Source organism: Callorhinus ursinus, unplaced genomic scaffold, assembly GCF_003265705.2.
Source record: "Callorhinus ursinus isolate GAN/ISIS: 27379988/994484 unplaced genomic scaffold, GSC_fseal_2.0 scaffold18, whole genome shotgun sequence".
NCBI classification, from domain to species: domain Eukaryota; kingdom Metazoa; phylum Chordata; class Mammalia; order Carnivora; family Otariidae; genus Callorhinus; species Callorhinus ursinus.
The window spans coordinates 29,230,799-29,256,791 of NW_027397080.1; the positions used below are offsets into that span (position 1 = coordinate 29,230,799).

Below are 25,993 nucleotides of genomic sequence, written 5' to 3' on the forward strand. Positions count from 1 at the left end.
CAGAGCTGGGATGCAACACAGCAGCTGGGCTACAGTGTCCCTGCTCTCAACCACCTTGTCATTCTGTTTCTCAAAATGTCCCAACTACTCAGCATATGCTGGGCACTGTTCTAAGTACCCGACATGGCCGGTTGATGGACGGGCCCCATGGTCACCCTGCGCAGCAGGGACTCTGAGGAGCAATGCCCAGTGCAGCAGATGAGCAGTGTCTGAAGTTGCCAAGAGCACCCATCCAGGTGGGGGCAAGGACAGAGATTGAAAAAGACGACCCCCGCAGAAAACGTGCTCATCCGTACACTCTGCCCCTGCAAGCGGCCCCTCTCCTGCCAACGCACGCACTCCAGGGCTGGGCACCTCGACACAGATCAACCTTGGAATGGGGCTGAATGCCGGCGTGGGGGGCACAAGGAAGGGCGGACGTACCTTGTAGAGCTGGTGAAAGCCGAACGCAATGCCTGCCGTGATGACAGCCAAGGCACCGTAGTCTCTCCATCGGGACCCCACAGAGCCTGAGGCTGGGAGAAAAGATGCGTCAGTAGAAGCACACACATCCTTCCCAGGCAGGGGAGAGCACGTGTACTATTTCTTAATCTCGAAGGATCAGCAACTGTGACACACAACGGCAGGAGACAGCGTGTGACAGTGAGGACAGTGGCATGGCTGTGTCTCTCTCTTCTGTCCAGGCTCTCGAACAACCCGCCTCAGCGACACACCTGCTGTGTGGAGGTGGGTAGCCGTGAGCCAAGTCCTCGGTGGCAGTCAGGTGGCAGAGGTGATCTGCGGACCTACTACATGGACTCCACTCTTAGGGAACAAAGGGTCCTGTGAGGCTGACACAAACACTTAAGTGTGCATAAATACACATCCCCATGCCCTATTACACACAGGGATGAGCTAAGAGCCTCCTCAGAACCGGGGGAGGGGAAAGGAGGAGACTGCATCATTTGTGTATTCAAGACTTCATGAAGCATCAACTGTGTGCCGGACAGTGTTGTAGGCCCAGGGGCGTGGGGTGACGAGACCCCGGTGCCCTGGAATGCTCTCATCCTGAACCATGCAGCAGACAGCTTACAAATGACTGAACAAGGTAACTCCAGAGAGTGATCAAGAAGGCCCAACAGGGTGGGGTGCCTGGCCGGGCTCAGTCGGTGGAGCATACGACTCTTGGTCTCGGGGTCCTGAGTTCGAGCCCCACATTGGGCAGAGAGACTATTTAAATAAATAAAATCTTTAAACAACAACAAAAAGAAGGTCCAACGGGGCAATGTGAGGTGGGAAGGGCCAGGGAGGAGAGCCAGGGGTCAGCAGGGCCTTGGAGGAGGCAAACACTGAAACATGCGGGGTCCCGGGGACAGAGCTCCAGGCAGGGGACGAGCAAGTACCAAGGCAGGGGTTGACTTGTGCTCAAGGAGAGAAGGTGGCCACTGTGGCCCCAGTGAGCAACTGGGCCTACCCAAGAGGGGAGACTGGCCAGAACAGAGAGGGGCCAATCAAGCGGGAGTGGTGGAGAGTAGAGTGGAGGGAAAGAGCTGGGACACGCAGCGGCCAGGTGGAGAGTGTGGCCAGGCCACCTATCATCGTGTCACAAGCAGTCGGGTCACTGAAGGCTCTGAATCCGGGAGTGGCCCAGTCCGCCCTCCAGTATTCTGGGAGAACAACATCGGGTACCCTCAAGGGCAAGATACAGGCGGGAGGGGAGGGAGGCCAGGCAGGAGGAGGCTCCTGCCAGGGGGTAAGACGGACCAGGAGGGAACAAGGGCCTCAGAAGAACCCACGCTGCTGTCGGGCGGGGACCAGACACGGGCAGCCCGTCCTCCTGCAGGAGCAGGACCCTGGCCCAGTGCTCTAGAACACACCATTTCAGGAGCTCCCCCCGACTCCTGAATGGGATTCCAATCCCACAGGAGGAGAACAGAGTGTTCTACCTTGTGATCTTTCCCATGGACTGTTTACAAAGTGCCTGCACAGCCATAATCTTCTCTGACGCTCTGCCTCCTCTCAAGGGATCTGCCACGGAAGGCACGGCGCACCATTTCCAGAATGATCAGTGGTGCTGGACTCTAATCGGGTCTGCAGAATCAGACCACAGTGCCCACGGCAAGTTATCCAGAAGGCACCCACCCAAGGCGTGCTGTTATGACAAGAAAGCTGGGGTCTGGACACGCACGAGAGAAAAGGAAGAACAACAGCATTCTCAAACTTCTTGAAAAGACCACCACAGCTCCCGGAGCAAAGCCCCATGGCAAACCGTGGGGACGGACACTGTGTGTCTCAGCCTTCACCTCTCCCTGTACCTGCAAGCTCTCCAGGTACTCGTCATAGCCTGGCATCTCCTGACAAAGGAGAGCAGGAGAGGGACCTTCTCCAGGCTCAGTGGCAGGATGTGGGTACTCGGTGAGGAGGGCCTGCTGACGCACGGGCCACCAGGGGGATCCAAGGGGCAAAGACCTCCAAGGGTGCGAGGGAGACGCTCCCTCCTTACCCGAGCTGCCAAATTGGCTTTCAGGAGGCAGATGTGACAGTGGTGCAGGGGCCTGGAGGAGTCTCTCCTGGCCCGCCTCCCCTTACTGCCAGCACGGCCTGTGGATCCCAAACCAGTTTCCCAGCGTGGCCCAGCCCTGGAGTCTCGTGCACAAACTATAATCAACAGGTGGCCTCTCCCTCAGCCCTCAACTCCCCTTTTCGTTTTACAGCTTTTGAGCGGCTCATAGATGCATATGGTCTGAACAGCACATAGCATCTGTCACCAGTCTACTGCCAACAGGCTCCCTCCACCACCCAGAGCCACTGTGAACAGCTTCCCGTCTGTCCGGCCCGAGACTTTTTAAGCACATATAAGGCAAAACAGATATGTACTATTTTTCTTCTCATACACCCTACTTCTCATCCTGCTTTTTTCCCCATAACTGCGTAATAGTCCATTTAAGCCATTCCCCACTGATTTCCGGCCTCTTACTATTTCACACAGTGCTGCCCCCAAGGGCCATGTACACATGTCATCTCACATATACGTGTGAGGGTGGCTCCTAGGAGCCTGGGTCAGAGGTACATGCGATTAGCAATTCAGAAAGATATTTTCAAATAGTCCTCCACGGGAGCTGAACCAGGCTGCTCCCACCAGCCACATCCCAGAGTGCCTACTTCCTCACGGCCACCAACACTGCGCATTCACCACACCCGCACTGCTGCCCATAGGAAAGCAGAAAAGACCACTTCACGCCCGCTTTCATTTGCATGAATCTTACCGTGAGTGAGGACTGAGCATCTCTGCACTGCGTGTCCTTTTTGGCATATTGCATATGATCCCTACTCTCCTATTCAATTTCTTTATTAATTTCCTCATCAATTTATAGAAATTTCTTATATAGCTGAATGCGGCTTTCAGGAGGCAGAGGTGACAGTGATGGAGGAGCCTGGAAAATGAGCCCTCTGTCTATGACAGAAGTTGCAAAAATCTGGAACGCCTGGGTGGCTCAGTCAGTGAAGCGTCTGCCTTCGGCTCAGGTCATGATCCCAGGGTCCTGGAATGGAGCCCCGTGTTGGGCTCCTTGCTCAGCAGGAAGCCTGCTTCTCCCTCTCCCACTCCCCCTGCTTGTGCACGGGCGCTCTCTCTCTCTCTCAAATAAATCAATAAAATCTTTTTAAAAAATTGCAAAAATCCTTCCCGGTATATTTTTCTTTTGACTCTGCTTATGGTGTCTCCTGACATGTAGCATACCCATGTTTATATAAATGTATCTGTCTACTCTCGCATGGGCTCTGGGGTCATCCCCACTCCCTCCCAGGGTTGTGCAGTGACACTCAGGGTCACAGAAGCTGTCTCCAGAACGGAGCTCCGCTGGGGCGCCTGGGTGGCTCAGTCAGTTAAGCGGCCGACTCTCGATTTCAGCTCAGGTCACCATCTCAGGGTCCTGGGATGGAGCCCTGTGTTGGGCTCCGTGCTGAGTGTGGAGCCTGCTTGGGATTCTCTCTGTCTCTCCCCCTCTGGGACTCCCCCTGCTCCCTCACTTAAAAAGAAAGAAAGAAAGGAGTCCCGCTGCTCTGCTGTAGTGAATATCCCCGTCCAACAAGCGTCTACGTGGCTAAGCAGCTGCGGCTCATTAAATCGAAAGCTCTGAGACCACTGACACAGATGGACCTTTCACCCTGGGCTGGAGGAGCCAGGAGGCTCTGAGTTCCGGGCAACCTCCTCATTTGTCTCATTCCAAGCCCACTCTGCTCTGAGTGCCCGGATGCAATATCCAACATCCAGCACAAGCTCGTTTTTAGGGGGAAAAGTGGAGATAGAGTCACCTTATCACTCTTCAAGAGAGTCACTGGTCAGGAGGGCTTTCGTCCACACCCGGAACATCCATCTGTGCTGTCAAAGTCCTCAGAGAGAGCACCTTTAAGATAGGCACATGTCCAGAATACTGTATTCACCATAGACTTCTCAAATCCCCACTCTGTACCTTGCAAGAAAACAGCTGCACCTGGGCAAGGAACTGGACCAGAACCCAAAGTTTGCCTGGCTCTTTCTTTCCCGAAAACGTATGCGGTCTTGAGAAGCTCAGCCTCTCATTCTGGGCACTGGAGCTGGAAGGCTGAACAGGTGATGACAGTTCAAGGGTCCACGAACCAGAACCCCCGTGACAGCTGCAGCCGCCTTTCCAGAGCTCTGACCTCTCAAGCACCAAGCAACACCTGTGGCTCCCTGCTGGCCGCACCCTTCAGCCCCCGCACCGTGACTCGTTCCTGACATGCTCGCGTTAAGAACATTTTATTGCCCCTTGGTTTTCATTATTAATGAAAAGGGACCAGAATGATCTTTCCTAAAGTTCAGAGAGTCTATAAAGACAAGAAGCTGAAATGCCATTTTACTCGTTTTGGAGATGTGTGATACAATTCTGTCTTGTGGCAAAATGAAAAAAGAGAGAAACTTAGATGGAGGGAACTCTGACCCACTGCACGCCTTTCAAAGGGTAACAGACCAGGGCTACTGAGAAAGCACTCGGCGTGATCCCAAACTGGCTCAAAGCCCCAGCCATGGCCACGTGGAGTCCTCTCTGCCACCCACCCTGGGGCCAATCTACCCCAAAGCCAGTGCAGACCCCCACGAGGGCATGGGGAGCAGGGCACCGGGTCCCCACGCTCCCCGAAGGTCCAGAATTTTACAGGCAAGGGCAGAAAATGGGGTCAGTCACCTTTCTGCTCTCTCGGAAGAAAGGGGAGTGGAATGAATGAGCTTTTTAAAAGCTTCAGAGCCTCCAGTCTGGAAGCAGATGCCCGCCTGCGTACAAAGCAGACAACGAAGCCTGAGATCAGAGATCCTGGTTCCACACCACCAACCCAATGGCTCCCAAGGACGTTTTTCTCTTCTCATCAAGCACAGGCCACTTGACTGAAGGCGGCACAGCTTTGCTACGTTGGAAGAACGGAGGAACAATGATCTGTTTACTGTCACTCAGATTCAAATGGTCCACAGCACTTCCCCAACAGGCCCGACCAGCTAACGAGCTGAATGGCCCAGAACTTTACCAAGACCTCATCACAGGCATCTCACAAAGAATGATGAGACGGTCAGTGGTGGCAGCAGGTGTCCCCCCGCACAGCCCAGCATGCTGGCGCTGCCCTGCTGCCTCAGGCAGCAACGAGGTCCGAGGACAAATCACTGCAGGAAGAAGAGCACAGGGCTCTTCGAAACTCAACGCCTTCTTTCACCTCTCGAAGGACTCTGTCAACTAGCCTGAGCTCGGACAGTCTCCAAAGAGGTCCTCCTGCCCAAAGGCGAATCCAAAGCATACGGTGGCCCTGTCAGGGGCAGGAGAGATGCATCCCTGTGACTCCTTAACCATTCCGTGAACACAACTAAACCAACCTGACTCCATTCCTTTAGTCAAACCTCCACTGAACAAAAAATTCTCACCTAGCAGGCAAGAACAAACGTCAAATAACACGTGTGGGGCTGGGAATCCCACACACAACACAGCAATGTTGAACCTGAAGTCCCCAAGTCATGAACCTCCACTCACTGATACTGTGGAAATCCCACAATCCACAATCCAGTAAAAGGTCATCAACAGTACAGAGCTGGAAACGTCACAGAATCGTCCTGCTGAGATAGTCTGAGGTGCTTGCTAATGACGGGGAGAAACTATCAAGTCCTCGGGGAGGCCGACAGCTTGAGCACAGGGCAAGGTCCCCTCCACGCTCCGCAAGGCTGGGGCTATGACGCCACACGGTGCCCTGTCTAGCTGCTCAAATCATCCCAACAAGCCACCCTGAAAATTAAGTAAGACAGGCTCTTCCACAGTGAGGTCCTGGAATCAAGCCAGTCTGCCAACCCCGTGCTTGCTATAGCACAGAGTGGTGGGGCTAGCGGCACACAGACCAGCGACCTGCTGAAGGGTTATTACGGGCAGAGCTGCAGGGGCCTGGCCACTGTGCGGGGCCCACTGAGGCACATGGCTGAGCGTGGCTGGCGGCTGGAAGGACACACCAACCAGAGAGCAGAAACTAGAAGTACCTGGGCAGCTGTGAGGCAAAGATACCACTGTCACCCCACAGTGGTCACATCTGAAAATTCAAGGTCTGTCTTCACATGAACATCCTGTGAAAGACAATCCTTCCACTTCTCACGAGCTGCTATGCTATCGCTGGTGTCATCTTTAGGCAGGAAGGACACGGACAGTCATATCTATACCCTCACTCACAGATTAAAATATATGAGCTCTAATTAAACTGTAAGAACTCAGAAGAGCCCAGGAATAGGCCCAGGTGTATGTAATCTAGGGATTTTTTTGATGAAGAGGCCCAGGTAATTCTATGGGGAAAGGATAATCTGTGTAACAATTGTGCTGGGACAAGTGGAGAGCCACAGGGGGAAGAAACTGAATCTTGACCCTCACCTTGTGTCATACACAAGCATGAACCCAAAACTGACCACATGCCGAAGCCAAAAAGCAAAAACTCTAAAGATGCCGTAAGAAAACAGAAAACAGAGAAGAAAATCTTTGGGGTGGGCAAAGACATCTTAAAATTCAAAAAGAATGAGCCATAAAAGGGGGGAAAAAGAATAAAATGGACATAATCAAAAGCTTAAACTGGGGCTTTTCAAAAGACACTGCCAAGGAAACAAAAAGGCAAGTCATAGGAGGGGGAGGGAATATCTGCAAAACATATATCTGATAAAGAGCTACATCCATACAACTCAATAAAATGACACGATTTAGAAAAAAGTGTGAGAAAATTGGAAGAGATGCTCCATGAAAGACCTATGCATGGCCAATAAGCACATGAAAATATCATTAGTCATTAGAGAGATACAAATTAAAAGTACAATGATTACATACACATTTCTAGAATGGCTAAACTTAAAAACTGAGAATACCAAGTGCAGATAAGGATGTGGAGCAACTGAAATTCTCCTACATTGCTGACGGGAATGTAAAATGGTGCAACCGCTTTGTAAACCAGTTTTATAATTTCTTACAAAGTCAAACATACACCTAACGTGTGGCTAAGGCAATCTACTCCCAGGTATGAGACTAAGAGAGAAGGAAGCATACATGCACACAAAGGCTTGCACTTGCACACGAATGTTCACGGCAGCATTCTTCGTAAGAGCCCCAAACTGGAAACCCAAACAGCTATCTATGGTCAATGGACAAACTGTGGTATATCCAAAGAGTGGAGTAACAGGAGTTAGCAAACTATGCCCACTTGGCTAAGCCCCACCTCGGCAAGCTTTTATTCAGAATAGTTTTTGTATTTTTAAAGCAATGTGGGGGAGGGGGACACGTCACAGAAACGTGTATTTGTGTGTGTGTGTGTAATATGAACGGTATATATATCTCAACATGGATCTGTCTAAAAGAATTACGTTCGTCGGTAAAGAAACCAGACACAAAAGACTACATGCTACATGATGCCGTTTACATGAAAAGTTCTGAAAGGCGGAACTTTCGTGATCCAAAGTAGACTGCTGGTTGAAAGGAACCTGATGTTGAGAAGAGCACTCGTGCAAGGGGCACAAAGATGCTTTTTGGGCTTGTGGGAATTTTCTATATTGTAATTGTAGTGCTGCTTACATGAGCTATAATTCATGAACTCACCAAACTATACACTTAAAATTGATTCTTTTTTTACAGGTTTATTTATTTATTTATTTATTTGTTTGTTTATTTAATGGGGGGGAGAAGGAGAAAGCGTGCACACGCACACACGCAGGGGAGGGGCAGGGGGAGAGGGAGAAGCAGACTCCCTGCTGAGCAGGGAGGCCAACACAGGGTTCGATCCCAGGATCCCGACATCATGACCTGAGCCAAAGACAGACGCTTCACCAACTGAGTCACCCAGTTGCCCCTAAAATTGATTAACCTTACTGTGTATAAATTATACTTCAAAAAAGCTGACTAAAAAGAAAAACGAAGAAAAATCCAGAAATATAACTGCCATATGACCTAGAAATTTAACTCCTAGAGGTCTATGCAAGAGGACTGAAAACATATATCCACATCAGATTTGCACACAAATGTTCTTAGCAGTGTGATTCAGGTCAACCAAAACTAGAGATAATCTAAATGTCTGTCAGCTGGTGACCCACTAGACACAAGATGGTACACGCCCATACAATGGGTGCTCTTCGGCAATAAAAAGGAAGTGCTGCTATATGCCACCACACAGAAGAACTTCAAAAATACTGTGCTCACTGAAAGAAGGCAGGCACAAGGGACCACCTATAGTATGATTCCATTTACCTGAAATGTCCAGAAAAGGTAAATTTATAGTGACAAAGTAGATTAGTGCTTGCCTGGGGTGGGAGGTGAGATTCTCGGTAAATGGGCACAGAGCATCTTATTTGGGGGAATGAAAATGCTAACACTGATTATAAGTGCATCACTCAAAAAGATACTGAAAGTCAGGAACTGTACATTTGAAACGGGTGAGTGTTATGATATGTAAAATGTACTTCAGTAGTTTTGTTTAAAAAAATTTTTTTAAAGAAGAGTCTAGAAACAGAGCCATGCATATATTTATATAAACAATTGATTTTTGATAGAAGGACAGGTAACTCAACGGGGACAGGAGAATCTTTTGTACATACAGTGCTGGCACAACCGGACATCCAGACAAGCAAAACTGAACCTTGACCTTCACACTGCACCATACATAAAAATTAACTAAAAATGAATCACAGATCTCAACATTAAAGCAAACACTCTAAAACTTCTAGAAGAAAAAAGTAGAAAACCTCTCTAACCTTGGGGGAAGTAAAGTCTTCACAGACAGGACACCAAAACCGTAAGTTGTAAAAACAAAAACCAAAACCAAACAAAACAAAACAAAAAACAAAAAAAGAAACCCAGATGGGACACCAAAACCATGAACTGTAAAAACAAAAACGAAAACAAAAAAACAATAAAAGAAGAAACCCAAAGATAAATGGACATCATCAATTTTAAAATCTTTTGCAAAAGGCAGTGTCAAGGAAAAGAAGAAGGTAGCCACGGGCCAGGAGGAAATACTAACAAACACACATCTGACAAAGCACGTGAATCCAGAAGATAAAGAACTCTTCCAACTCAAGAAGACAATTAAAAATAGGCAAAAGATGGGAACAGCCACTTCACAAAAGAAGGTGTGTGCAAATGCACAAAAAGCATGTAAAATGACGCTCAACATGATTAGCCAACCTGGAAATGTAAACTCAAACCACTATAAGATACCACTGTATAGGCATGAAAATTGCTGGCGTTAAAAAAGACCGAGAACACCAACAGCGGTGACCACGACTCTCACACGTTGCTGATGGGGATGTGAAATGGTAGGACTGCTTTGAAAACCAGTTTGGCAGTTTCTTATCGAGATAGATATGCACTTAACATATGAGCCAGCAACTCCAATCCTAGGCATTTACCCAAGAGATATAAAAATGTACAGACTTGTACACGAACATTCACAAGAGCTTTGAGCGTCCTAGCTCAGAACTGGAAACAGCCCACAACCCCTCCACCGGTGAATGGACAAATGTGATACATCTCTACCACGGAATACCGCTCAGTAATAAAAAGGAAGGAACCCCTGCTATGCACAGCGACTCGGGTAAAGCTCAAAAACATTATGCTAAGCATAAGACCAGACGAGAGAGTACATACTGTATGATTCCATTTATATAAAACCCCAGGAAAGAGAAGTCTAGTCAGAAGCAATGGAAGGCAGACCAAGGGTTGCCCCAGAGCCAGGCTGGCCGGGAACAGGGCACAAGGGAATGTTCTGGGGTACTGCAAATGTTCTCCAATGTGGTGATGCCCACATGGGAGTATACTCCTGCCAAAACTCAAAATCACACAAATAAAATAGGTCTGTTTTATTTTAGGCAAATTATACCTCAATAAAGTCGATTTAGGGGAAAAAAAAAAAACTCAGAATTTTTAAAACAAAGAGAAAAGGTAAAGGGAGCCAGCAGTGATTGAGAACAATACCCAGCAGTGTGGGCTCTAGGTTCTCTCTCTGCTCAGTTAGCAGCTGACACCAAGGGGAAAAGCAAGACCTGAGAATGCAAATTCAACTTTTTAAAGTATCCCCTGCAATTTCTGACACATACAAAAGAATATAACATTTATATAAGTTATAAAGCATGATAATAAAATCGGTAATCCTAAACCCACCTACCGTACCAGCTAGATCTTTCCAAATACCACTGAAACTAGCCATGCGTTCCTCTCCACCCAAGGGAAGCTATCATCCTGAAGTTAGTGTTTATTCCAACTCAAACCTTCTGTGGGATATGAAAAGCTGGGAACATGCCCCACCAGGACCAGGACTGCACTTCTCAGCCTCCTGTGCAGATGGGTGTGGCCGTGTGACGGGGTTCCAGCCAGGGGGCAGAAAGTGAAAGTGATGCGGGCAATTTCCAGGAGGTGTCCTTAGAAGGCTGGTCCTCCCTCCTGTCCCTCCCCTCTTGCTGGCTGGACAGGAGATGGGACGGCTGGAGGGGTCACACCAAGGCACAGGATGGGTGCTGACCAGGTATCAGGGGTGCAGAGCATAGAGCCCCGACTGCCCATGTTTACAGAAGCAAGAAATATTCTTCCATCTCGTTCAAGCCACTCTTATTTTGGGTTTTCTGTTATTTGTTGGGGAATCTTATAAAATGAACACAGGCTGCACTGTGGGCAAAGATATAATCCTACCTACCACCAACACCAAAGACTCTTTCAATGGCCTAAGAAACCTACGGAATGGATTTCTTCACTTGGTTCTTTCCTGGGACACTTGCCCTCCTCAGTATCTACAAATGGCATTTATGCAGCTCCCACAGGGCAGCACAATGAGAGTAGCACAAAGCAAACAAAACAGACAGGGTGCTAGCTCTTGAAAAGCTACTATTCTAAACCAGTCACATGGACAAAAGAAAAAAGACAATTTCCTAAAAATTAGAGAAATGTTTTCTTCAATATATAAACCAGTAACTTCTATGTAAGTAAAAAGTGAGATCTGCCTTCATAAATTCCAAAAGCTCTCATTACATTACATCACACCAAGCAAGATGGAATGGGTTAGTCTTCACTGTACTCCCCCAAGCACTGGGCTTCCCTCTAAATGGTCAAATGGTGGCCTTCTGAAGGCAAGGCCTGTCCGCTCCCAGAGCCCGCATGGCCAAGCACACATGAGGCCCCACTCATTGGCTCCCTGGGAAGCTCCCCTTGCATGGTGGTATTACAGGACAGCCTTTCAATTCCTAAGCACATTCCCACCACCATCTATCCATTCAACAAGCATTTCTAGAGCACCTAAGTCAGAGCCTTGGGTTATAGATTAAAAAAAAAAAAAAAAGAAAAAAGCCTCTAATTCAAGGAATTCCAATGTAATAGAAAAGACAAGTGAATAAACATTTAAGGGTAGTATGGCAGAGTACAGGGGACTGGGCAGGCCAAGGAGAACCTCCGTCCCACTGGAACGGAGGCATCTGGGAGAGTCCCGGGAGGCGCTGACGGCTGTCCCCAACCCTGAGGGACAGCAACGCGCTGGCCGGGCAAAGAAGTGGGGAAGGCGCTCCGGGCAGAGCATCCGGGACAGCTGCCTCACACACTCCCAGAACATCTTCCCTACCTCTCCATGCAGCATCTTCTCAGATGATACAAATAATCTTAATATTAGTCTAAGAATTATATGGTCAAATAGGTAATATAGCCTCAAAAATGATTAGATGACACATTTTGAAGTAAAAAAAATCAATGTGCTTTTGACTGTCCTCCATTAGGGTGATGGCTAATGGAGGTGGCTGCCACCTCCCTCTCCAGGCCTCTCTTCTGGCCCTGCCATCCCAGGCTCCAGCCACTGAACATCGCATGGTGTCATGTCCATATGCCTTTGCCTTAGCCTGGCTGCTCTTGTCCATCTTGGTTGGTTAAAAAACTGACCATGTCCGCAACCACCGCCCCCCCAATCCAGTTAAACATCTCCTACTGTCTGATGTGTCCCTTTGCCTCGTCTGTGCCACTGGCTTCACCTGGACCTACTTCATAGGCACCACTATCTGCTTAACTGCCTTTCCTACTCGACAGGAAAACTGGAGAGAACAACTAGGCCTTATTAATCTTTTCACCACAGGGGTCTAGCACAGTGCCTGGCCCATAGCAGGAATAAAATAAATGCTTGCTCAGTGAATGAAGATAATTATGGGTAAGTATATATTGCTCAACAGGGCTATGAAGAAGCACAGTGAGAAAGAACCCACACTCTCAGGATTTCTAATCAAACTTTGGTCAAAGCCTTTCAATAACCTCACACATGTACGTCCCAAATGAAGCTATAAAGGTCAACCTTTAAAAGACCTAAGTTAGGTATTAAAGACAGTGAGGGAAAATATTTAAGCCTAACAAAAAAATATTATCCTACAAAATTTATAATGGCCCTGCCTAAATCCCAAAGCTACCTTGCTTCTTGTTTCTTTGGGAGGAAATAAAGAAAATCAGCTTGCAACAAATCAATCAAGCAAGCATTTATCAGAACTTCATGTTCAGGACTGGGTAGGTGCTGCGGATATACACACACACTGATTCCTGATTCAAAGTCGAACAAAAAGAAAGCAAAACGAGAAGCAGAGAACGTCAGATTTCCTCTCGAATCCCAGCCTGACTTTCCTCTGAGCCCTGACAACACTGGCTTATTCTCACACCAGGTGACATCAAGCTTCCCCTCAGTGTCAACCTCCTACAGCTTTCACAAAGCCTTCTCTGACTTCTCTAGCCCACATTAATTTTTCTCTTTTCTGTATTCTTATGGAATTTCTTGTCTGTATAATTAATTTTGGCATTAAATCACACTGTATTCTTATGGAATTTCTTGTCTGTATAATTAATTTTGGCATTAAATCACACAAATATAATGTCTTATATTATTATCCTTTTCTTACGAGTTTATCTTTTCTCTCCCAGAGAGCCTATAAGATTTTTAAGGATCACGTTTTGTATCTCTGACGATACTGTACTAAGCACACAGTAAGTAGATGCTCAATAAACACGGATGGATTGACCTGGTACCTTTCTGGCAGGTGTCCAAGTTCTCTTTGCTGACACAGGCATTTACTACCATCTCAAGGTCAAACACATTCACCAAAGAGCAGAGATACCAAAAGAGGCACAGAGTGGGACATCTCCCACCAAAGCAGAAAGGCCAGCGAGTCCAGAGGTGATAATCCAAGACCACCCGGCTCCATGGGGGGGGGGGGGGGGGGGGACGGCGGGGGTCTTGAAAAAACTTACCCCTCCCTGAGACATGAGCACCTGGGGCAGAGCCCAGAGAATCCCATTTTCTAGGCTTGGGTTCAGAGAAGGACTATCTGTCCTTAAAGAGCCAAGACATGGGAAGGAAAGGGCTCTAGATATAAAATGGGCAGGAGCACACATGAGTGGAGGCCATAAATCCCTCCCAGGACGCAGACAATGCCTCAGTGATAAGCATGCAGATTGCACACCTAGTTCAGAAACTCCCCTGAGTTTGCTTGTAATTAAAGGGGTTAGAAAGGTAAAAAAAAATATATAAACCCAATCAATCATTTAAATATTTAAAGTCAGATTTTTTCCTCACTCCAGGATTAGTATATTTCATAATGCCAGCAGCAGACAGCCCTGGTTTTTACTGGGGTTCATTTTAGAGCATGTTTAAACTAGTCAGATTGAGTGATGCTTCCAGCAACTAATCGCATGTCAAATAAAAGATATTTTATGTAATAAATTACCACTACAAGTAATTCAAATGTCATTTATCAGTTTTATTATCAGTCAGGCAAAGTCTTGTTTCTCTATATTAATCAAAATCAAGCTTTTTTTTTTCTTTTTGAGCAGTTTTGACACCTCTTGGCAAAAGTACAGAAGTGAAGAGGTAGAGTCACCCCGGGAGCTGAAAAGAGCAGTGTAACAGTACAAGAGGAATGAAGCTCAACAATGACAAGTAGAAACTTCAGGGATTTAAAATTGCCATTACCATTGTTTTTATACTAGTGTCAAAGCAGGAAGGAGTCTGTCTCTAAGAAGATGTATTTTATTTTTAGGGCTGGGAGACTCTTAAAAATACTCCTACCTAAATACCTAAACGTGCTATGCTTCTTCTCAGAGAGACCTGGACAGAAGAATCTAGATGACGGCATCGTCCCCCTCCCCGACTTCTCTCACCTCTTTCAGAAAGACCAACAGTTTAACCCTTTGTGCCTACCATAAAGTAGGCAAGCGCGTGATGTTTTAGGCCAACTTTGTGACCAACCAGAACAATTTGTTCTGAGCAAGAAGTTTCCAAATAGCCAAGAGACCTGTTTGGTTTTAAGCCATGGAGGAAACAGCTGGACCAGAACAGATGTGCATCTTAGAAAATTCTGCACCCCAGCTGCCACTGCCTGTCCTCAACAAATCCCATTAAATGGCTGGGCCCAGGGACACAACTAAAGAAAAAGTGTGGAGACCTAGCCTTTGGATAGAAGGAAAGACGGAGAGTATGTTTAGTGACCCAAAACAAACACAATGGATCGGAAAGAATGCCGGCCAGGAAGGAGACGTGAGTCCCAGCCTGACAAGTAGTTGCTACTGACTCAGTGGCTCCAATACAAGGCTTACCCCTGAGCACCATTTCTTGGGTCTCAGAGGTCAGGGGACACCAATGGTTTGTGAGACAAGGTGACCACAGATGAGGTGAACTTGAATTTGTGCTACCTGGCCTCACCCATTCAGCCTTATCCAGAAAGCAAAAGAAAGGAGATATCTAACTGAGATCTGTGACACCATAACCCACTGCCCGGCCCCCCGCACTGTCTAAGCCAGTGAGGAGGACGGCAAAGCAAGAGCCAGAAGGTAGCTCCAGACCACGTGGTGGGGGTCAAAACAAACCTGGCATTTTGTTATGCCTTCCAAAATCTGACATCTAACACTGTTTTAAATTAACATGTTTTGAAAAAAAATAAACTTTCTAAGATAGACAATTACAGAAAAGGCATTTTGAAAGACAACAGATCCAACAGATCCAAGGCTGAGTTATGTTAAAGACATGAAACTTGAGCTATCTTCCAACACTTTGAAGTGAATTTTAATCTTTTTAGACTTTTTATAAGTGACTTAAAGAAGGGGTTCTGGTTGTATTTTGGAGACTGTACATTTATTACTAGTTTGAAGAACAGTTATTCCTCAAACAGCTTCACTTAAAAACAACATGGGTCCTGTTCTCATATAATTAAAAGCTAATTCAAAAAAGGACCTTTACATTTAATCTGAAATTCTCTAACAGACTGTCACCAAATAAATGTACATGGTATAGCCAGGACAAGGAAGGAAAGAAGGAAAAAAGGAAGGAAGGAAGGAAGGAGAGAAAGGTGATGGGAGAGGCCACCCCAAATCTACTAACATTAACTTTAAAAAATAAAATTAGGAGAGGAGTCATTTCAGTGAGCAAACGAGAATGCGGTCATGAATCAGACATTCATGTTCTTCATGAAAGAGTGACATGCAAAAGCATGATGTAAGAAAATAGAAACAGAACCAAGAAATACTTTTATAGATTCTTACTTGGAACCAAAATATTTCAAACAACACAATACACTCATTTATTCTGGTCCCTCGTCTCTTCTTAAACCTTTGTCACATACTTAAAAGTTTGTCTAGGAGAGGATTTGGGTGTGGCACATTCTTTTGGAAAAACCCAAGAGCTGTCTACTAATCCCGGCTTCTCCCGGCTTGCTGAGTCTGGGAGTTGGGAGGCACTGCTCTTTGGCCGGAATCCTGAACCCCAGTCACGGTTAAGGCAGGAGTTTGAGCTGGTGACTTACTGTACGGCTGAGAAATGAGGTGAGGGGGCTGGACAGGAACCACCTGTGTGCCTGGGCCCAAGGACGAAGGCTCATCGGCAGCCGTGCCCGACTGCTGGAAAGCCAAATCAATCTCTTCATCTGTCAGCCCTGGGGGGAGAAGAGGACATAATTGCAGGTGAATACCTTTTGCCACTGTCCCTGGCCGCAATGAAACCTTCATTGAGAAAAGACCCTGAGAGCCCACAGAGTGCCTAGCATCCTGGTAAGTTTCCTCCCCGATTTCGGATTCTCTGGAACCTCTCTCAGTTGCAATTTAACCTTAAGCGACAGAATATTAGCCTCCACACTGCTTCCAAATGTGGCTCATTCAATTTCCTTAATTTATCCTTGAGTTTATTGCTGCTTTTGAAGTCGCTCCGTACTGCAATTCTCCGTTCTTCCCCCGAAAACAGATACCATCAACTGCAAATGTGACTCATTTTAATCTGTAATGGTGTTAAAAAAAGAGGGGGAAAAACTAACAATAATGCATGAAAACAGACAGGGAAACAAAAAACTAATTATTAGGTGAGACGACTAATTAGTCTCGATCGTTTCCGAAGACGGGAATAATTTGCTTTATTTTATGACAAATGCAGAAATAAAAAGAAAAATCAGGACTGACTGTGATTAGTATGAATGGGATACAGAATGTAAAGAAGAAAATAAAACAAGAAAACAGATCAAAACAAGGCCAGGCCCAAACTTTCAGATGGTTATTGCTCCAGCCTAGCATAGGCTGCTGGTATCGCCTTTGGCAAGCTCTTCTGCCTCCCTTTGTTTCAATCCTCCCCACACTAGAGCGCACTGCGCTCAGGACAGCCCGGAAGAGCAGGGCGCCATCTGCAGTGGCTGCAGCGCGTGGAGAGGATTTGCCCGTGGGAGAGTAACAGGCCGGGGAGGGCCCGAGGAGACCCCATTTCCAGTGGGCACACGGCTGCAGCCCACCGGGGCCGCTGGCCCTGTGGCAAGAGGACGAGGATGCCAACCAACCCAAAGAACAGGAACGAGGTGTGGCACACAGGTGTGAGAAACACTTGCCCACAGGTCCGAGAAGTGGGTACAGTGGGTATGAAAGTGCTCGGGCCGCCGACAGTGGGAGAGGCAGTGAGGAGGTCACTGCTAGGTCTGCAGAGACCCCTCCGGCCAGCCCGTGCCGTTCCAGGAATCCCAGTATCCAGTGCAGCCGCCACGGAAAGCCTTTTAAATGGGGGCCGAGAGCTTTTCCCCATCTGGTCAGCAGCTCTCCATTAGGGGCCCATGGCACGGCGTATTTGCCCCTGGGGGTAGATGAAGTTCAAGGAGCTTCTGAGGATCAGCATCTTCCAGAGCACCGGGCCGCCCGCTCTGTGCCGAGGGGCTAACAGATGGGGCGCATTACTGCTCCGAAGCACAGTACCACCCAACACCACACTTGCGTGTAGCTGGTGGAGCGCCTCTGCCACTTTTCAGGCCCTACCGCCAAGCGGTCAGGGAGAAGGCCTGCACTACTCTAAACGGCCCTGGACCCTCCCTACGCTGAACAGATGAGGGCTGTCCCCCCTTTGAAACCGCAGCCCTGCCCCTTCCCCCTCCACACACAGGGGAGCCAGCCAGTGGTGGGCAAGGCTGCCCCTCGGTGAAGCCTGACTGCTGCTGCGGGGGGGGGGGGGGGAGGGCAGCGCACCCCACTCTCAGCGCACCAAATGGGCAGATGAAAAGGCTGGTGCTGAGCACCTTCAAATACAAAAGCTACCTTTGAGTATGCGGGGCTGTACTGGGCCGTTCCTCCTCCCAAATTCCCTAGCTTGCCCCAAAGGCCTCCCGAGAGAAACAGGGGCAGGACAGACGGACAGGTACCCCGAGCGTGTGCCTCTCGGGCTCCATCCAGCTTGGGAGTGACGGCTGGTCAACTTCCAAAGAGAAAAGGGAACCCCTTTCAGAGTTCTCGGAGGAAAGACCCGGTTTTAACCAGTTCGTCATCCGCCGCGGGAGCAGCAGGCGCACGTGCGGCGTCAGCAGGGGCGGATGGTCACTGGTACACTGCGGCCTTTCATAAACCTGGTGGTTCGTGCGCCTTGTCAGCCGCTGGCTGCAAATGAGGATAATTTTCCCAAAAGGAGCATTCAGTTGCTTTCTCATTTTCCCTTTTGGCTCTTTCAAATATAAACAAGTACGATAATGTTTAACGCTGGGGAAATATACAGTAAGTCACGGACTATGCCGCGGCCCTGAGAGCCAGAGCTGGTTAAAGGGACAACACTCCCTGCCCGCTGCTCTGCCCTCTGGCCCGGAGCTTTTACGAAGCCTATTTTCCTAATAAAACATGTTCCTTGCGTTATTGCAGCCGAGCCCACTACTGAGGCCGTGGTTTAAAGGGCATCAGCACTTCCTTCCAAGCTCTTGTTTTTCAGACCTTATCATTTGATGCTCTAAATTTACATTGGCTGGAATTCTGATATCCCCAGTCCTCCAGAGAGTCAGGATTTTGATTTAGTTACATAAAATGAATCACTTTTCTTCTTGTAAAAAAAAAAAAAAAAGCATTTTCATGATCTCACTGAATAATATAATTTCATAGCTGGACCACGATCCCAGTCACTGTGTTCATTTAACAGATAAACAACAACAACTAAGGCCCGGGAAAGGTGAAAACATGCCTCAGATCCCATGAGGCAGGGCATGGTGCTGCCAGCTCGACAACCCACGGCTTTCCATCTGCCGCCTGGTGACTGCCCCTCTAGCACAGAAACAAGTAGCACATTCTGAAATCACGTCTTAGGTCTTCAAGCTTGTGAGAGGTTGAGAGAAGCGCTAAATGGTCTCTCAGCCCCAGCTGGCACCCCATCTACAGGTGAGGGCTGATAAATGGCGTTTGGGAGCCAGACCAAAACAGCACAGAATCCAAACGCCCAGATCCTATCTACAAGTGACACGGGGACAACTTTTTGAACAACTCCAGAATGACAAGGGTAGTGTTCCCACCTCGTTCTAATATTCTAACTCCCAATAAATCCAAAGGCCTCTCACAGACCTTAGAGCCCTCTTCCTCAGAGTGCCCCCAGCTTGGGGTGCACTGGCCAGCCAGATTCAGTGTTCTCTCAACTCAGGTTGATCCATCTGGGACTCATGGAGACTCAGCGGGAAGGGGTGTCATCTCCTTCAGAACACAACAGTTACCTACGCAGTCATGGGCTCCGTAGATGAACTGACCCTGCCTTCAGGGAAGAGGGACAGTCACAGGACCCACACACAGGATATCCAGGCTTCCTTACCCTCCCCCCCTCCCACAGACGGCAGAGAGCTTAGATTGAGACCTTGCAGAATCCCAAAGGTTAAAAGAAATAATAAAGGAAACCGCCAATTGGAAGTGAATTATATTTGGCTGTGAAAGCAGAGGCATAGGCTATATTATAAAAGGCATCTCTTTGCGTTGTTTACCATCACCCTGACTAATGCAGACCTTTTTGTTGTTGTTGTTTTAAATAATCTCATGCAAATTAGACACACACACTTCCTTCCAGTTGATTGCTATCTGCAAGGAATAATCTAACCGCAGAGGGACCAAGCAAGGGCTGAGCAGAGCAGAGACGGGGGCAAAGGGTGTTGCCTGCCATCAGCCACCACCTTTGGAAGAATTAGCCAATTTCAATAAAGCCCAAGAGTTTCTTTTAGTCGGGGTATCAGTTTGCATTATGTGATATCACTAGCGCTTTGCATTTAGATTCTTTCGGTAACATCAACCTTTGCCACTTGCCAATTCCAAGAGCTACCCGCCTTGGTCTGTGATAATTAAAACGTTATCATTGGGGTACCTGGGTGGCTCAGATGGTTGAGCGTCTGCCTTCGGCTCAGGTCATGATCCCAGGGTCCTGGGGATCGAGCCCCACGTCCGGCTCCTGGCTCAGTGGGGAGCCTGCTTCTCCCTTTCCCTCTGACTCTCCCCCTGCTCATGCTCTCTCTCTCTCTCTCTCTGTATCTCTGTCTCGAATGAATAAATAAAATCTTAAAAAAAAAAAAATGTTATCATTCACAGAGAGTAAAACCAAGAAAGTCCTGCTCAGTTATTCCAACCACTCACTAGCTTTAGCCAAAAGGAGGAGAAAGGAGTGAGGGCACCGGTCCAATGTGAGGAGGCCGGAACACCTGTCTCTGAGAGGCAGTGTCATTTCACCTTTAAGATCACAGGTGCCTGGAGGTGCCTGGGTGGCTCAGTCGGTTAAGCGGCTGCTTTCAGCTCAAGTCATGATCCCAGGGTCCTGCGATGGAGCCCCACGTCCAGCTCCCTGCTCAGCGGGGAATCTGCTTCTTTCTCTCTCTCTCTCTCTCTCAAATAAATAAAATCTTTAAAAAGGAAAAAAAAAAAAAAAAGGACCACAGCCGCCTGACTGGCAAAACTGAGAGCTCTCAAGTCCCACCGTGCAAACGAAGGTCCCGAGCGCCCGGAATCAGAGTGGAGTCCTGGTTCTCTGAGTTCTCTGGACTCTACTTCCAGAACCAGTGCCCTTTACAAGGAGACGGCTGCGGCCCTGTGCAGAAGCTGCCCGGGAGATTTCTTTTCCAACACTTTCCCCAGGGTGGGATTCTTTTAAAAGAACAGAGCAAGTAAGTTACAAGCTATTGATTAATAAAGCCCCTTGTTACTGCTGTGGGCAACTCAAGTGAACGGCCTCCTCGGGGCTGCCACGTTTGTATCCCCTAGAAGATACACAGATTTGTTTTCTTTTTCTAAAGGTTTCGATTCAAATGCAAACAAAACCAAACTGGTTGACTTTGTGAGCCGCAGCTGGGAGCTGGGACCTGGGAGCTTGACGCTGCAGGTCCTTTCCCACGGACTCAGACAAAACTGGGCACCGGGCACCGGGAAGAGCTGACTTTTAACTGAGGGACTGGCTGTGCAAGGGCTTCTCAGAATAAGTCACCTCGGTGCTGTCCCCAGTGCCCGCTGAGCACTGCCACGGGGCCTGGCCCTATGCAGGTGAAGCAGAAAGACAGGTGACAGCAGACAGCAGCATTCCCTGCATCTTGCAGGTCAAACAGGTCAAACAACAGCCAGGACAGCGGGGTTAGGAATAGTTTGGAAATAAGCAAAGTAACGAACACCCGACGGCACCTTCCAGCCGGGCCTGAGTTTTATAATAAAAATGTCAAGTCTGGCTGGGATTGGGGAAGAGGGCCAGAGGGCCAGCAGCAAAGGGCGGCAGCTGCAGGCTGGCCACTGGGGCCACCTTCCTCCCACATCACAGTCCCTCCACATACAGGGTTTGGGTGATTCATCTGGGACGTGCAAAGACTGTGCGGGGGTCACCTCCCTGAGAACACAACTAGTTATCTCCCCATGCACACTCTGAGAGGAGATGAGGCAGAGAAGACAGCTGGCTAAAAATACTCCCCAAATTAAAAGAAAAATCAACTCTCTCAGAAAAGGCTGGAGGGGGGAGGGAAAAAAGTATTTTTTATTTTATTTTATTAACATTTTGTTGGAACAGTAGAGTACAATAAGGACTCTCAGAGCCTCTAAAAGTCGTTGGATGACCTGTAGACCCCTATTTCCCAGTGCCTTGTATAAAATTGAATTTTTTAAACATAAATTACACGTAATGACGACACTGTAAAAACTAACAGTAATGGAAAGCTGTGCTGTATTTCATTAGCCTGTATTATTCCGTGCCACCTGATCCAGCCGGGCCTTGTTTATGAGTTAGTGTGTTAGCAGATGCCGATGGAAGCATTTGCTTCGACCTTGCTCTTCTCATTGGGGCATGAAATTACGACGGCAGCACCTTGATATTACAGCCATAAATACAGTAAACTGCAAATTTAAGCCAACGGCTCCTATTGTCTCTGAACATAAAGCTGATCGGTATTTATTTAAAAGGAGAACAAAAAAAATATTATATATCACCTTGTTTATGGGGCCTCCCCCACCCACTTTCTTATCCCCTCCCCCAGCCCCCCAACCTGTCTAATTCACTTGGTTAAAATATTAAGCAAATAAGCCAAGTGCTTTCTCCTCTACTGATTAACTATTCTCAAGCGGTGAAAACAGTTTTTGAGAAAACTAGTTCCAAATATCATTAGCCCCTGAAAGAGTTTTTATAAAAACTGATCTGATAATAGGGCTGGTCCCCACCATCCTGATACTAATATGTAAATTCAGGAACAAGACATGAGACTTTCCTGTCTCCTTAAATGAGGAAAGTTCAAACAATAGGAGAAAAGTTGCTGATGATGCCCTGAAATTGAATGTCCTCTCAGTACCCTTCTCAAAATCGTTAGGTAGAAATGCTATTTCAAAAAGCAGCAAAACACTGCCTCCTGCCACTTAAGAAAGAAAGAAAGATACCTAACCAAGAATATAATTCTCATCTCAACACAGGGAGCCGGGGACCTCTCATTAAAATCTGCACCAACCCCCTCCTTATCCCAGTGAACCATAAAGACAATATATCCTTTAAATACATTAAATGTGCAAGAAAAATAAACACAAAGACAAAAGGACACTGGATACCACCCAGCCACGTCTCCTAGTATAAATCACTGAGTAAAAAGCCAGTGCAAAATGTATTGCACTCTTAGCTTTGAGACTGAGGAACCAGGCAGCCTTGCTCAGCTGTCAGTCTGAAAAGAGAAGGCAGTCTGTTCTCCTGATGTTGGTGGAAGAGGATCCCTCTGCATCTCAGAGAGGCAGCCGAGAGATGTAAAAACTCAGCCAAGTCCAAGTTTGGAGAATTCTAACAGTTGGTGGTGAAAACACCAGCACACCAGCAGGCAGGCTCTGCAGCCACTACCAGCAAAGCCCACAAGACTGTCTGAGCCGTGAATTACATGCAAGTTTCGGGGAGCAATTGCATTCCAAATCAGACAGGCTGGGGCCCCGGGACCCAGTGCTCAGTAGCATCAATGGCCAGGATCACTAAGTTTTGTACATTTACTTCGGATACGTTATTCCACAGGCAGACGTACTCCCTTGGAGCCCTAAATTACTTCAGCCACACCAGTCACCGAGCTTAGCTCCTTCCGCATAAGGAGGAAACTTCCCTATAAAATTTATTGAGCTTCTCTGGGGAGTAGTATAACTGGTGAACAAGACAGAAGTGAGCTGCCCCTCTGTGTAACACAAATTGAGATCTCTCATATGAAAGACTGGAGGGTTTCCAATCAGCATCCATGATGTCTATTTTTAGATCTATAGTCTAAAGGTTTTTTTTTCTTTTAATCCCTCTCTGCTAAATTAAAAACAAAAACAAAGAGGAGTTGATTTTGTTATTTGATCATCAATTCCAAAGGATTAATAGCACGGCAAATATTGTCGCCGGCTGCTGTGGACGGCAGTATCTAAGCCAGCAGGTCCTTGGCAACAGGCTGAGAAGTCAGCCCTGCCACTGTGCGCTGAACAAGTCCTGGGGAAGGAACTGTGTCTTTAAAGACCGGAGGGTATGATAATCAGGAATCATAGCTATGTGAATGCCAAGGGCCAGGTAAGCCAAAGGTATGTTTGTGCATATGCAGAAAAGCCAAATTAATAAGCACTTTTAACTATACTTGAAACCTGCTCCTGTTTTAGAAGAGGCAGAGAAGTGTATTTAAAAAAAAAAAAAAAATTTTTTTTTTCACCTTTGACAACCAAACCAAGAAATTCAGATCTGGAAGAAAAGCTGAAGCTCATCTGGTCGATCTCCTATTCTTTTCCTTTCCTTTTTCTTCTGTTTTAAAAGTCGAGAGAAAAGGACACAGAGAGGGACAGTGACTCACCCACAGCCCCTGGTGAGCCCCAGAGGCAGAACCAGATTCTCAACACTGAGTTCTTTTTACAGGGTGGCCAGTGGGGGGCTGGGGGGGTCAAGCAAGAGCAGCCGGACATGCGTGCTCCCCTCTACTATCTGACACAGCTAGGACATTTTTAATAAGCAAACTCTTAGAATCAATTGCCTCGAAAAATTAGAAAAACAAAAGAATATATATGGAGCATAGGGTGAAAACAAGGGAAAGGGTATACAGAAACTCTATGTTAAAAAAAAGAACATATGTATCTACACACATGCAAACACATCTATTTAGTTGTGTGTGGGCATAAAATAGAGAGAGATGACACAGGTAACACTGGTTACAGACAGAGAGGGGACTGGCAGCTGGGGACAGAGACTGAAGGCAGACTTTACACTGTCTACCCTTGGGAACTGTATTCCATGTGAATATATTTCCAATGCAAAAGGATAAATTACTTTTTAAGAATAAAGAGAATATCTGGAAGGGGAGAAAAAAAAAAAACCCAAAACCCTGAATCCTGAGCAAAATCACTTAAAAATGTTTATCCCCATTTTCTGGAGGGAAAAACCAAGACAGAAAAAGAGCCCAGAAAACTGGGATTAGATCGATTACCACATTTTCTAATTTCTTGCTTAACCCATTGTGGCTGTAACCACAGCAGCCAAGTACAAGGTGGCTTGCTTTCTTTCTTTTTTTTAATGTGTGTTTTTAAAAGGCAGGCATCTGTTCTATTTTGACACATCCTGGCCGCCCAAATGTTTCTTTCAGCTCTAAATATTTGCTTCACCAATGGAAATGTTTCCATCACTGCAACAAAACAAACATTTGCTTTGGGATGGTAGGGACAGCCATACGCTGTTTCATATGTTAGTGATCTGGGAGACAACTCACCATGGGCCCCAGATCAAGGCGGAGATTTCTGTTCCTTAAGAAGAGCACTGGTGTAAGAGCTCAGTGTACCAAGACACACTTCAGTCACTCAGCTGAGTGCTGGGACGGTTCAGTGTTCATTTGGGGTTTTCTTTAGCATCCTGAATCTTAAGTATATGATCAGAGGTCTATTATTCGGCATTCAACTTACTTCCTAAAGTTTTAAATTACCATGGAACTACCAAATCTTTTTAAAGTCCTCATATTTATCTGATATTAACACATTAAAACATGCTGTGTCTTAATAGGTCAATACCGTACGTAAATTATTTTGTCACCACCTATTTGTGTAGCTCAAATGACTTTGGTATTGGTTACTATCGTCAACATTACTAGTGTACAGATAAATATTTAGTACTCAACCAAATCCATAAATGTTTGAGTGCTTATTTTGCTAGGCAATTTGAGAGCCAAGACCTCATCTTCCCTACCTGTTAAATGGCAGCCTCCCTAAGACCTCCTCCCCCCAATTTCTTATGTTGAAAGAGTATTTTGTCTGTCTTCTATTTATAATACATGTAATATTGTATAATATATAAACATAAGATCTACAATACATAGACATATCTATCTACTGATAGTAAAAGTAGCACGTCACTTGCAGAAAACACGGAAAATAAAGAAAAGCAGGGAAAGTAACAATCATTCACATTTCCACTCTCCACCTAGAAATAACAGCCAAAATTTATAAAGCCCAAGTGTCAAAGAATAATTTAAGGAGCTTTTTATATTTTTAACTGTTTGAATGCCAAACAGGAGCAGGGCCGCCAAGGGGTGCAACGGCAGGGCCCCATGTCACTGTGCCTGTGGCACCTCGTGGGCCTGTGCAGCGTGTAACCCACGCGGCGAGAGGTGACCAGGGGTGGCCCTTTGGCTCCCAATTTACAGATAAGGAAGCTGAGCTACAGGGACAGTAAGCAGTCTGTCTCAGGTCCTAGTGCCTGCAGGTAGGGACAGGCAGGAATCCCCACGACTCCAGACAGCACAGCACAGTACTCC

At 47.0% G+C, this 25,993-nt stretch overlaps 1 protein-coding gene across 5 annotated transcripts in view; it reads right to left on the reverse strand.

Moving 5' to 3' along the window:
• PEX14 (peroxisomal biogenesis factor 14) overlaps positions 1 to 25,993 on the reverse strand; it is a 143,868-nt gene that overhangs the window by 11,003 nt on the left and 106,872 nt on the right. For all 5 annotated transcript variants that reach the window (XM_025856633.2, XM_025856636.2, XM_073903356.1 and 2 more), the window contains 2 exons: positions 16,295 to 16,423; positions 424 to 509 (listed from right to left, as the gene is read on the reverse strand). In XM_025856633.2, coding sequence (XP_025712418.1) covers positions 424 to 509; positions 16,295 to 16,423 — 215 coding nt within the window. The remainder of the gene's footprint in view (positions 1 to 423; positions 510 to 16,294; positions 16,424 to 25,993) is intronic.